Below are 14,661 nucleotides of genomic sequence, written 5' to 3' on the forward strand. Positions count from 1 at the left end.
GGAGGGAGAGGAGGAAGACTGGGCTGTGGACCCAGCTCCCTGGAAAAAGGCTGACACTGTTCTGGGAAATAAACATCCTTGGGGGTGGGGGAAGAATGTGGAAGATCATGAAGGAGCCTTTAAAATCCCCAGAGGGAGCAAGAGAAAGTATGTTGAGGGTCAAAGCAAATTTGCAAGGAAGAAAGTTTAGGAACCTAGGATGGATAACAGAGTGGTAGAAAACTATGCAGAAGTTAAATGATATAGAAGAAAATATGAAAAACTAACAACAAAAAAAAAGAAGTGTAGGGGAAAAAAGTAAACATTCTAGCCTTTTCTAGTCCTTCAGGATTTCTGTGTAATCTTATACTAAGGCTGCTGCTTTAAGTTTTTTTATCATTCAAATGGCTGTTGAAACAAATTAATTGTATTTGAAAAAGGGGGGAAAACTGGCATGTATGCAGTGTTTGATCTTGGCCAAACAGTTCCACATGGCTCTGTGTCCTTGAATTGGATATCTTGGTGTGCTATCTACATTAGTACTACAGACATCTGAAAGAGATTGTACCCCTACACCTGAGATTTTAGAGCAGCCCTGAGTTACATCAACTCGAGATCTTGCACAACCTCTCACCAGTGTTAATGTTAATACCCTTTTGTCGTCTGAGAATTAGCGTATGACGAAGACTGCATGAACAAAAGATTCATCATGTGGCTCAGCTACAATATCTTGTGTGCCACCATGACCCGGAGTCTTTTGGTGTATGTAGTAAGTGGGAGACCAGCAAACTGCATCTCTCTGGGAAGTGTAGCAAGATGTACTGAAAGGCAGTAGGCTTAGGAAAAGAATGGTATACAGCCCTCAACTGAAGTAAGCAACTTGAATGTCAGATAGATCTTTAAACAAGGAGGAGGGTAAGGAGTGATTATTTACGGTATGTTGTATCAGATATAATCTTAACTTCTTCTTAGGTACGTTTCATTTGCTTTACTGAGTGGTTAAAAAGGTAGGCTAAACACTTGAGAACTTCCTGATACAGAACTGTGGAATAGTTTTCTCAATGGATGCAGGGGAAGATATTGGAAGAGTGCAGGTGAGCGAGTACTGATTTTCAGTTATTTGTGAATGGAAAAAAGCAGGGAAATATGCTTGTTTTCAAAGAGTAATTCTTCTCTAACAGAGAAGAAATATCGGAATATTCCAGTATTGGAAATATTGGAATCCTTACTGTGGATCTTAGCCAAAAAGCTTACTGAATGAAAATGAGCATATCTACAAAACTGGCATTGTACAGAAGTGTTTTGGTTGAGTGTAATTTAGAAAAATATAAGAATATGCTAGAAATAGTACTAAGTTATACCCTACAGCTAATCTTTATAATTTCAAAAGTAAACTGAAACCAAATGCTTTCTGAAACTTTTAGCCATATTTGTGGAAAATATTCAAAACATTACAATTGGTAGCAAAGGAAAATTTTCTGTTCTGCTTTAACCATGTGATTAGTGACTTGTAAAGGTTTTATTGTTTCATTAATTCTGTGAATATGGTTTGATGATTGGAAGGTTTAGACCGTAGTAATTCCCTGCATAGTCAGTTTGTTTTCTCATCAAATGCAGCAGTATTGTTGAACAGCCTTACAAACTAAAACATTGAAAAAGAAAGGATTTTCTAGCAATGAGGTAATGAGAAATAAAATAGAAGAATGTGGGAGTATTGAAACAGAATAAAATGACACCACTTAATATGGCAAAGAGCTATGAAGTTATGTACGTACCTTAACTTTAGAGAAGCAGATGTGCAGTACGTACGGTGTGGTGTCCTCCACATTGATGGTTATAGGGCATACATTTTTAGTTGCATTTTTGTTCTTTCATGTATTTATAACTATGAAAAGTCAAAATGAGTTAGTCATCTTACAGACTTTACAGCTTTTGCATACTAAACTAAAATACACTTCTTCCTGTTCTTCTAATTATGTGCATAAGGTTAGGTTTCCATATGTACAGACGAAGTGAGTTGAGTTAAGGAGAGGAATAGTGAAAAGAGGGATGGAATATTACCAACATTGACTGTATAACATTATTTAGTTCAACAGTTAGGTTTCTGGGAAGTTTTAGTATGATTTTATCAAGTAAGCATGCAAATGTGGCTTAAAAAAATCCCCCTCTCGTTAAACATCAGTGTTCTGCTCTTGGGGTGTCTTCTTCAAGGAATGTGTTGAATTTAGTGCTTAACCATAGAGAAGCACTAAGAATATCCAAAGTACTGTATAAGTTTTTAACATAAGGCCGTTGGGACTTAAAAATGTTGGTATCAATAGCTGTGAAGTTTGTAGAAGATACGGACTCTTCAGTAGCTCTTACATCATAGTGTTAAGAAAGTGGGGATTTTGTTGCATTGATCAAGGGGATTTCTCAGTGCTTACTAGAATGAGAAAGTAAATTGTGCACTTTTCTCATGGAAATATTCATGAGTAAGAAAATGACACTGAAAAATTTCAAACTGCTATAATGCTTTATTTAACCCCAGAGGAATGCAGCAATGCATGGGCTACGTGTTGACATAGGCTGCTGATGTCTTTTTCCCTGGAGATTATGAGAAAGGAATTAGCTTCCCTGAAATTAAGAGCAAAACATTGAACCTAAGGTGGAAAAGTAATGTGGGATTGTTGGGGTAGGGGGTTGTTTATTTTAGTTGCTTATTATTGTTCCAGAATAGCAAGTTAGCAAAGAATATGCACCAGTGAAGCTAGCAAATAAAGGGCATAAAGAGTTCATTGATAGCAACAATGAAGGACTGTGTCAATACAGAGCAATGGCCCTTGTGCTGCAAAGTCTTTGGCACTGGGTGCTGGATTCTGTACTCCCTTGTGGTCTTTTCTTGTGGCTTCTTTAAAGGGCATTATGGCAAGTGGCCAGCATGAGCTCTGTCTGCCCCTGCAGATAGCCTCTCCTCTGTGCCAGCTTGCCTGTGTTTTGCCAAATTAAATTCTTCTGCAGAAATTTGGAAAAAATTGTGATCACTCATAAGAGGAGAGTTGATTGGGGTCTTTTTATTTTTTTTGTCTTCTTTTCCTATGACAATCAGTTAATTTGATCCATAAATTAATTCAGCTGAGAAATAGGGAATAACAAGTGTGTGTGTGTATGCAAGTAATTTCATAAAATAGATTTCTAAAAATAGAAGTGCCACAGACAATATTCCATGCAACTGTACAGGCTGTGAGCCATGTGTAGTAGGAAAGACTCTAGTATTGAAAGCCACTTGAAAGCAAAGGTGGCAGAAGCTGTATTGGCTGACTATAGAGATTGCCATGTTTGTTTAAAAGGCACATCAACATGCATTTTAGATTGCTTTCTAACTATAGGTCATAGGGGCATGTGTTATGGCAGTGATGTTTTATTAAGCTGGGATTACCTGTTGTGGCAGCAAAACCCAGATTTTTTTTCATGTACAGTTGAGGGAATTAATTGCAGTACTGAGAGATGTGCCAACATTCCTGTGCTCACATTGCTGCTTTGGGCTAGTTTGTAAGCCCTTTACAGGCCCTGTTGTTTGTACTGACCTGGTATTACACACATAATGAAATTGGAAGATTTTCTGTGTATGACAGTTACCTACAGCCATTGATTTTCATTTATTTTTCATTTTAAAGCAGTAGTGAGCGATGAAGAGTGGGAAGAGGTGAAAATTGTGAAGAAAATGCATTTTGGTGCTGTTTTCTGAATTAAGACCAACAACTGCGAAGCTGTGATTTTTTTTTTTTAATGGAAAGCCCTTAAGGCAGAAGAAATTTGAAATATAGTAGTGATATACGCAATCTCGCATGATCACTGCTTTTAACTGCTTAATCATTCATACTGCCTAAATATAATTGTACTGCCAGCTGCTGTGTTTACAGTCTATGATGTGGAAAAAGATGTCCCACTGTGACATGTTCTAGTTACAATCAAATTGACTGTAGCAAACACAGAAGCTGTTGAAGTTCAGTGCTTCTCAGTGGGGTGTTCTTGTTCTCCTGCTTATTTCTGGCTGTTGATACAGCTTGCCTCCGCAAAGCTCATTCTCATATAAAATTATAAAACCAAGGCAGTTCCCAGTTCATCTTCACAGTAAAGAAGCGTGTCATGAAGTATTTAAGGAGACGTGTATCTCACAAGTATTTTTCTGGATAAATAGTGTTTTACGGATTTGTATCTTTAATACTAAAAGCCCTTTTTTCACTAGTATGGATTTTTAAGTGTTTCCTTGCTTCTGTCATTTGGTACAGTAAGAATGCTGCAAATCATGCTCATAGCTGCTGTTTCACGATAGTAATGTCTCCTTTATAAATCTTTTTTTTTTTTTTTTTTTTTTTTTAGTGTTTAGATAACTTAACCAGAAAAACTGTTTATAGGATGAGAGTTGCTTATGAAATAAATCAAGAAAATGAATTTATTGGTAAAACAATTAAAAAAAACCCACAAAAAACCAAACGTAACAGTGACTCATTTTCAGGTCCTGAGGAGTAAAAGTCAATGAACTAGATAAATGGTTCTCTGCATTTTAGCGTGCCGTTTTATCAAGTACTCTGGCAATATCGTTCAGTTTCTGCTGTGTTTTATGCACATATTGCAGCTCCTTAATGCTTGGTTTTGTTGAGTAGCTTGGGTTTTAATAAACCTATATGTCAGTGTGTGACCAGATGAGATAGCTCATCAAGCGTGGCACCACAATGCATCTAGTCGTATCTGGTAACAGACTCAAACTGCCCAAAGGCTTGAAATGCCGAAGGTGATGGTATGTGGTCTCCTTTCCAGTCTTTAACTGTCCTGAAATTCAGCTGACTGAAGAATTGCCTCTAATATCCTGCCAGCTCAGCCATCGCCCCTATGCTTCTGCTGTCTTTGAAGCCATACAGTAATAACTGGCCTTGTGTCAGATCACCAGATACGGTGCTGTTACTATTTTAGCCAGAGCGTCTGTTGTTTGAAGTCCCATTTACTGCTTTCCAGCTGGCGCTCATGAGTTCATTTAGGCATGTTTAATCTTCTCACTAGGTTTCAACTGCTGTTTTTCTTTATTAACCCAGTGAATGATACCAAGCTTTTCCAGGATGATTGACATCAGTCGGGAAGAGTGTAGGTTATTGGAACTCCGTTTGGTAATGAAGTCATCTTTGTAAGTAAACAAATGGAAGGACTTTGGCTTTGTATTTGCTGAGAAAAGTTTCTTGCAGGCTGTTAGTAGGGTAAGGATATGGGTCCTTTGCAAGTGCATAAAGTTTCTGCTTTTGGAGTTTGTTTGACTCCTGTCAAAAGGTTGGGCTTTCTTCTGTTCTTCCAGCCATCAGACTGGCAAAAACAAACAAACAACAACCTTCCCACCCCAACCAAAAAAAATTCTTCGTGCTTACCACTTGTAGAAATCTTGTTAAGTTTCCTTATTTGTAGAACTTGATTCTTGTTGTGAAGGACTATGCCAAAACAAATATACTCGTTCTTTCATCCTTCAGGTAGTAGCATCCATCACTTCATCACTTTGTTGCAATGTATTGTTCTCTCCTCCTCCCCAAGGCTCTATATAAGAATTTATTTTATGATCTGTTTAACAAATCTAGGACAAGAATGTTGAAGAACAATTCTAGTAATACAAAGGGACTGCATCATAGTTTTATTGTCCTATATCCAGTATGTAAGGCCCTATCTGAAGCCTAAAATAAGTAAATATATTACAGTTCAAATAAATGCCTCCTTTTTGGCAATTTGAAACAAAGTGAATCTTAAATAAATCTGACTTCTAGGATAATGCAGAGGTTTTTTTTCCATATTTTTATTGGGTAAACGTGTTAAGCAGATGATAAAAAATTTAAAACTTCAGGAAGCAGTACAATAGAATAACGCATTTCCTGATTCCTCGGTGACTTTCCTGAATGGATGATGACTTTTATTATTCTTTCATTAGCATTATGATACTGGTGGTTGGTATTATATGTATCCATATTTAATACTGGTATTATATTACTTTCTTGTGATTAAGCTGCAATTACCCTTTTATTGTTTCCGGTCACATTGTAGTATGCTTCTTTTAGTACTTCCTCTGTCAGAGCTCCACAAAAAGGATCTTGCTGGCCAGTTGACTTGCTTCAACCCTTACTAAAACAGGCAACTCTGTCTCAGTTACCTCCTTCCGCTGACTGTTAAGTAGCTTTTAGATGGCTGCTCTTGACTGTATGCCTTACTGCAAAACTGAACTGAATCCTCCTTTGGAATTGGGGAAAACGGGAAACAAAAGGTGCAGGTGAGTACTGTTGGAAAACAAATGTTAACAGAATTCCCAGTTAGAAATTCACTCCTCTGGCAACTGCGGGATAACGGAGCACGTTTTCATTCTTTTGCTGGCACCCAGAGAGATTACTCTATATGAGTGCCTGTGGAAGAGCAGGGTCAACAACATTTATGGTATCATTGAGACTTTTGAGTAGCCATCCTTTCCTGGATGACAGACTTGTCCTGTCAGTCAGTAAAGCTGATAAGGTTTTTATAGTAAGTGAGAAGATCAGTTGACTCTGCTCGAAAGAGAATTTCTGTCTTGGGCTATGTGAAATATCCTAGTTCATGTGGACTCCATGAAAAGAGGGACACGACTGTCAAGATGTACATGTTAGAAGCTGAGTAAGAGCAACTCTTGATAAAAAGGTGATTTGTTTGATGTGGTGATTTACCTTCCAATGACTGGAAGGAGCAGGATGTACTGAGGGCTCTCGGTGATGTTAAGACTCTGGAATATACAATGATAAATGACATCTTGTAAAGCTAGACAAGGTCTCTGCTCCCTCTGTCTGCTCTTTTCATTTTTTTGTCCAGACAAGATAAGATGGTAGTGATATTATTTGCCGTCTCTTGATTGAAGAGGCAGTTGCTCTTAAATCTGATTTAATTCAGTTTTGAATCTTCGTATCTCTTAAAGGAGGCCTGCTTGCTGCAGGTCCTTTCTGTGACTAGGTGAATTTTGTAATCAAGTAGAGTTTGCAGATGACACCAAACTGGGTGGGAGTGTCGATCTGCTTGAGGTGAGGAGGGCTTTGCAGAGAGACCTGGACAGGCTGGATTGATGGGCCAAGGCCAACTGTATGGTGTTCAACAAGGCCAAGTGCCGGGTCCTGCACCTGGGTCACAACAACCCCATGCAACACTACGGGCTTGGGGAAGAGTGGCTGGAAAGCTGCCTGGCGGAAAAGGCCTTGGGGGTACTGGTTGACAGCCGGCTGAATATGAGCCAGCAGTGTGCCCAGGTGACCAAGAAGGCCAATGGCATCCTGGCTTGTATCAGGAATAGTGCGGCCAGCAGGAGTAGGGAAGTGATCGTGCCCCTGTACTTAGTGCTGGTGAGGCCCCACCTTGAATATGGTGTTCACTTTTGGGGCCCTCACTACAAGAAAGATGTTGCATTGCTGGAACATGTCCAAAGGAGAGCCACAAAGCTGATGAGGGGTCTGGAACACCAGTCTTTACGAGGAGTGGCTGAGGGAACTGGGGTTGTTTAGCCTGGAGAAGAGGAGGCTGAGGGGAGACCTTATCGCCCTCTACAGCTGCCTGACAGGAGGGGGTAGTGAGGTGGGGGTCGGCCTCTTCTCCCTGGTAACAGATGATAGGACAAGGGGGAATGGTTTGAAGCTGCACCAGGGCAGGTTTAGGTTGGACATTAGGAAAAATTTCTTCACCGAAAGGGTTGTCAGGCTCTGGAATGGGCTGCCCCGGGAAGTGGTTGAGTCCCCATTCCTGGAGGTATTTAAAAGATGGGTAGATGAGGTGCTTAGGGACATGGGGGGTTGGACTAGATGACCTCTAAAGGTCCCTTCCAATCCAAACCATTCTACAATTCTGTGATTCTATGGTTTAGTGGTGGGATGGCAGTGTTAGGTTAATGGTTGGACTTAATGATCTTAAAGGTCTTTTCCAACCTAAATGATTCTATGATTCTATAAAGTGATGATGCTTCTAAGAAAGAAATTTATAAATATAACTAACTGCACCGCTTGGTCCAGTGTTGATGGTTCAACTGCGATGTTGAGCTTTGAGTTCTTACAGAGTAACTGCTATTACAGCCTCTAGGAAGCTGTCCCAGTAAGCTGGAATTTTCTGTAGAGTAATATTTTTATATTTTCAGGTAAAGCTAACTTTGTACAGAACCTGTAAATTAGTGTCACAGGAAACATCTGACCTTGGAACATCATTTTATTCCTTGCTACGCTTGAACAGCTTTAACCTTAATATGGTATCTTCTAATACTTTGAAGCTATTAGAGTAAGTCTTGTACAGAGCAGAAATCTCCAAATGGTATCATTCTGGATTATTTAAACAAGTTTTCTAATGAACTCTGTAATTCTTACTACATTCTTCATACCCACTATTTCCAAGTTAGGTTAAACATGCCTCCTTCAGGTTCAAAACATCTAAGCATTAACACTGTCTGATTTGCTGACACAGTGAGAGAGAGATCGGCATCTGTGTATGACTAATCCAGGATATCAAATGGAGACTCCACCTTGGATATTTTTATAATTTGTTTTCCTTTCCCTTGACATTTGTTCCACTGAGCTCTGCACATGTGGAAGAGTGATAGGGGAGAGTCCATGCTCCCTCATTTCCTTTCATGTTCACAGAGATGTTGGTCATCATGGGCAGCTATTAGATTGTTCAGAGGAAATAAATCTGCATTCCTATTAGTGGTAGTTAATTTTTACATTTCGGTGTATTTGCAATATAGAATCTTTTTCATTCAGTCACCTTAAGGCCATGTTATTCCTTTTGGCATCAACTGGTATGCAGCAATTTTCTAGAAGGGTTTAGGACTCAGTGTAGTAACTTGGTGGAAGAGCCAACAATAAACTCTTGTTTCTTTCCTTTAAATTCAAAGCATCCTTCTGCAAACAAATTCAAGTTCAGGTCTTTCTAACAGCTGTGGAATAATCAGTGACTCAGATATCAAAGATGCTGTATTTGCATAAAACTGAGTGCCTCAGCTTATAAAGATCTATTTTGTTTTCATCTATACAAACAGTAGGAAACAGTGTTTAGCATCTAATTTGTTAATACATTTAATAATCTTCATGTACAGCACAGTAGGAAATGTTCAGTAAGGGTGCAATAATTCTGGGGAACATTCTTTCCTGTTTTCCATGCTTTTTATCAAAAAGATACAGAAGTTTTTTTACCCGGTTCTTTACACCCTAGTTATTTATCAGATAAACATATGGAATTCCTTATTAATTCCTTACAAGAGAAAAATCTGTTCATGTCTGTATTGTCTAAAGACTGCTGGTTCTTTTGTTGGACTGATGTACATGTAAAAATACGAAAGCAGCAGGCACTGAGTAAATACAGGGGTGGCAACATCCTAGTAGGGGTTCTGTTGCTTGTAGTGGTTATCTTTAATAAAAACAAACAAACAAACAAAAAATCAGTCATCTTACTGTGTGGATTCTTATTTGGAGGTGTTTGAAAGATTTTCAACCCTATTTCATTTACAATAGTGGAATGGTTCTTACTGCTGGAGATTGTTCAAATTTAAATGGCGCTTGTGTGGGTATGTGTGTCTTGATTTAGGACAGTGGGCCAATATGTGTATTTCTATGTTAGGTTTTATTCCTGCCAGGAAGAAGATTAGCCTTCTAATCTTGTGTCCAGCATTGAGTAAACGAGTATTTGTGGCTTTACAGTAACAGAGGATTAAGGAAATCGCAGATTCACAAAATGGCTGTGGTGGGAAGGGACCTCTGGAGGTCCTCTGGTGCAACCCCCCTGCTCAAGCAGGGCCACCCAGAGCTGGTTGTCCTGGACCATGTCCAGATGGCTTTTGAACATCCCCAAGCATGGAGACAGATATGTGATGCTTTTGAACCAGAACTTATGACTTGGCTTTTTTTCATAACTTATCCTTACTATGACTTTTGATTAGATTTAGCAGATACCAGGATCTTAATTGCCAGTTTTCCTAGCTTCAAAATAGATACCATAGATATGTCCTCTAGGATGTAGGGGATTGTTGCTGGTTTTATGGGCTGACCTGGACTGGTAGCATTTTTAAGCCTTGACTGAGTTTGTTCATTATCACATTCATCTCTGCATTTGCTATTAGTATGCTTAAAAAAGAAAAGAACAGATTTATGGGGTTACATTGATATCCTGTATTTATGATTTTTTTTTTTTTTTGTTGGAGTGTGTAAAATTCTAATTAAATTTTATGCTATGAACTTTGGGTTGCTTTGACATTTCTTTGGTGTGAAGGCCTGCTCTGTGTAATTCAGTGAAAATAGTGCTCATAATCCATGGACAACATGGTTGATTGGCAAGCACTTGTAGTTTACTTTTTTCCCCCTTTTAATTTCTTTTTACAAAGCTTTTGCATAACACTGTATAACGTTTTAGAGTATTAGAATAGTTAGAATGTAATTCTTTTGATTAATGTTTATGAAAAAAAACTGTCATGAGCTTTATTTTAATCTGCAAACTAATCTGGCAGTATTTTAAACAACAGTCGTCTACTTATGCAATTTACCACTAGGCATTCATTTCTTATACTAATTTCTTATTTTTCAAGACTATAACAGTTCTTCAGTTGTCAACATAATACCTGTATTAAAGTTTGAAATCTGGCATCAGTGTGTTTCATAGGTTTCTGGGATATTTCAGGTATTTTGATGTTGAAATGGTGATGGGGATTTTTGAATTAAGTTACTGTCCAAAAAAGGTACTAGAAAGGAAACTTTGTAATCAGAAAAAATGCTTCCTGCAGAAATGCATGAAAACTTGCTCCAGTGAAGTTGAAGTGGCATAATTCTGATATACTTTTTTTTAACTTTTTCTTGAATTTTAGATTTATCCATGGCAGTGCAAAAATTTTCACAGTCTTTACAAGATTTCCAGTTTGAGTGCATTGGAGACGCTGAAACTGATGACGAAATTAATATTGGTAAGTACATTCTGTGCTCTGGTTGCAGTAACATTTAATATTGTTTCTTATATATTTAACATCACAAATATAGTGGGGCAGTTCACAGGTTTTTGTGGTTTGGTTTTTTTTTTCTATAATGGAGCATGTGACAAATTCAATTAAGTGGAAATCATACAAGACTTCAAAATTACATGTCAAGAAACTATGTCTTTATGATGTAGCTTGGTTCATTATAGAAGTATTCAGCAGTACTTTGTCAACTGAGTCAACTGTGAGTCTTCTAAATTCTGCTGCTATTTTTAATTTGCAGCCGGATTTCATTGGTACACAAAAGTACACAAGTTTCCTATGAAATAACGTAAGTCTGCAAAAACCACTTAAGTGCCTAGTAAGACACAGGAAGTATTTAAGCATCAAAAACCAAGAATATGTTCTTCACAACTTGTGCGTTCCAAAGTATGTAGTTATCTGAGCTTTTGCTGGTAAAATTTGCTAGCTGTTTAATGTTCTGCCGCTGTGTGCACCCAGAACTTTTGCATTCGCAGAGTTGAACAGCTCAGCTTGTCTTGAACATAAGCCTCTTTGATATGATCAAAATATTCTTCACTCAGCAGACTAATCCTGGAAACACTTCCAGGATTCAGAAATTCAGCTGCTCTTCACTAAAAGGCATTGCTGTGGTTGCAGCGATGCTTTTTGAGCAGTAGCACAGCAGTTGGAGTGTTCTAGCTCCCGTTGGTGAGATATTTGGATTACAATCCATCTTCAGAATGGCTAAATTCAGTGTCATGAGTCTTACATACCACATGGCCCCCATGTCTCTCCTAAAACATCTGAGAGGAAGGAAGATGGTTATTAAAGAGTGGCTGCTTTTAAAAATAATTTGGCAGTACAAGAAGGAACATAGGACTTGTTAGTATTTTTTTAAAAAAAGATCTATGTAATGCAGAGAGGAAACTCAGATTTAGGCTTTTTCAAGCATATCTCCTGTTATAACCGATTTTGAAGTCCTCCTTTCCCTTCAGTGTTTTCCCTTTTCCTGACTGAGTTACTAATCATTGGGTAAACGGTCTGAGTTGTTTGCTTCCACTGGCAATGCTTGCCTCATCCTCACCCTACAACCATGTGATAGTTAGGAGACTGTCATCAAAGATGGCTGGTATTTGGTCACCATCTTCCACTAACCTTTGGCAGGGTGGTGGTGGGGGAGGTTTAATTTTACTGATGTACAAAAGTAGGGGAGTGAAACCCCCGAGCTGCTGCTACTCAGATACATGCATTATTCAAGTGAATCAAGCTTGGGCAGAGACAAAAAATCAGTGGTGTGTATGTGCTTTTTGGCATCGTATATATTATTTCTTGGCTGTTAAAGTTAGCTTGTACATATTTTATACATTTAAACTAAATCTACAATATCTCAGTTGTGTGTCTTAGATTTATTTGGTCAATAACTTTTTTAAAGGCAAGGTTTTGCATTTGAGATGAGGTGACTGGGGACAAAGACAACTTTCATTTTAGTTGTAACCTAAATGTAGCAAAGAAAGACATTTTATTGTTTGGACATTAAACAGGCATTTGAAACTATTTAGGAAAAAAACAGAGTTCATGAAGCTTGACAGCTGATTTATTTCACTTGGAGCTTCAAAGAAGGGATTTCTAGCTTCTAAAGCACCCATTGCCTGATGGATTGTCATGTACATCAAAGAAGCTTATAAGAGTAAAACTGACAGGAATCAAATTCAAGTCTAAAAGAGCTTGAATGATACTGTGTGCTTTTATAGGGTAAAGCTCAATTTTTGATCTCCCTAGAGCAGTCACCTAGAATTTATCCGTATCTTTAACATGCCCCAACAAGCTAGATATTTGCTTATCATCAAAGAACAGCTTTGTATAGATGAATCCTGCTCTCTGTGCCTCCTTCTGCCTTCACCTCCTATTTTTAAGAATATCTATGACTGTGCAGGCCACTGTGAAGTTTTATTTCAGTCTGCGGTGATACCCTGACTTGTTAAGTTTTGTGCAAAACCACCTTATACATAAGGGCTTAATACAGGGACTACATTCTGAAGATTATTTTAAAATACATTTCTATTTCAAGCTCAGTGTTGGAAATCTGTCCTAAACCACCTTAGTATTGGAAATTCACACTCTGAATAAGGCTTCTTCTGTCAGGTTGTGATTATTTCCGTTTAAAAAACAAAAAAGGTTCAGCTTTTTTCAAAATTGAAATATAAGTGGTTTCTTTTTTTCTTACCAGTAATAAGTATTTGGAACTGACTTGATAGCTTCATGAACTTTTTTTTTTTTTAGGCAATACTAGAGTTGAAGGTCTCTGTTCAGTAACTAAGTGCAACATAATTTTTTTTTATTTTTGTTTTTGCCAACCCGAGCCCTAGTAACAGCAGTTTTATTTTCATTTCCTGTAACCTCTGCCTTTTTAGATGCTCTTTTTATACAACTCAACTATTCCAATAAACCCATTACACAGGATACATTAGACGTAGTTTTAGTTTAGCTTCATAACACACTCAGTATAAGCAGAATTATGAAGATGTTCTTCATATCTATTTTAATCCATCTATTATTTAATCCAGTGATTTATTTGGGTTTTTTGTTTTCTTTTAATTCCTATCTTTGATTTCTAATTTTTATGATTTCTTTTATTTACAAATGTTTAATTCTTCCACAGAAGTGTTGTTGTTCTTTGACAAAAAAAATCTACATGCCTCTCTGTGGCTGTATAATGCACTTTAGGAAATATTTCCATGTTGTTGCAGGTTTACCCAGATCTATGTAGCCACTTTCAGATACAACATGCCCAGCTTAGTATCAGACACTTTGTGCAGGGCGTGTAAGCTATTCGCCTGGCTCTCTTGAATAAGCAGACTGGCTTGTTTCTCAAATCATGTACAACTTTTTTTTTTTTTTTTTTTTTTTTTCAAAACAAGTTTAATTTTTTTTTTTTTTTTTTTTTTTTTTTTTTTTTTTTTTTTTTTTTTTAAACTGTGAACAACAAAGGATTCACACTATAAAAAGCTTTTCCAAATTTTCAGATGTTTGCCAGCAAATTGGGTTTGGGAAACAGTGCTCCCCCCATCTTTACTAGTTTTTCTCATTAAAAAACCAAACAGCTAACAGCAACTGCTAGTGTTGTCTCTTCCTCATTTTTAAACACACATGGCAACGTGATCTGCAGCAGCGCGTGGGCCATAGTATTTGATAGGGCCGTACTGATTGTCAGTAGAACATGGATATTAGCTCCAATAGCATGTGATTCAGCCAAGCTGTAATTTTTTTGTGTAATTTAAAAGTTAGGCAGAAAGTGGCATCTTTAAAGAAAAAAATAACACGATGAATGGCAGTGAATCGTTAATACTAAAAAAGCATAGTAATGAAGGTTTGATGTAACTTACCCTTACTCAAAGAAGAGGGTGTTGTCTCCCCCATCTTACTAACAACTGCACTTTCCTCAGTGTGAAATAGCCAAGACTTGACAACACTTTGCCACTCACTTTCAGACATATCACCATGTGCACAGTTACTCTCAGCCCCCTTTGCAATTAATATTTTGCACAGATGAAATACATTAAATTGACAGTGAATGAATGTAAAGGAGGTCAGTCATTTGTCATGCCCAGTGGGAGTTTTGTGCAAAATAGATGCATGATTTTTACATGTTTCAAACCTTATAGGTAACATAGAATTTTACACAGATGGGATAAGTAGAAAAAATTGTTATTAATGAA

At 37.7% G+C, this 14,661-nt stretch overlaps 1 protein-coding gene across 1 annotated transcript in view; it reads left to right on the forward strand.

Moving 5' to 3' along the window:
- The first annotated feature begins 10,839 nt into the window (after positions 1–10,839).
- The window catches only part of ARHGAP42 (Rho GTPase activating protein 42), a 122,032-nt gene continuing 118,210 nt past the window's right edge, over positions 10,840–14,661 (forward strand). Inside the window, exon 1 of the mRNA XM_035889186.1 lies at positions 10,840–10,933. Within this exon, the coding sequence (XP_035745079.1) occupies positions 10,846–10,933 (88 nt within the window). The 5' untranslated portion in view covers positions 10,840–10,845. The remainder of the gene's footprint in view (positions 10,934–14,661) is intronic.

This window comes from Egretta garzetta, unplaced genomic scaffold (genome assembly GCF_000687185.1).
Source record: "Egretta garzetta isolate BGI_Z169 unplaced genomic scaffold, ASM68718v1 scaffold492, whole genome shotgun sequence".
Lineage (NCBI taxonomy): Eukaryota > Metazoa > Chordata > Aves > Pelecaniformes > Ardeidae > Egretta > Egretta garzetta.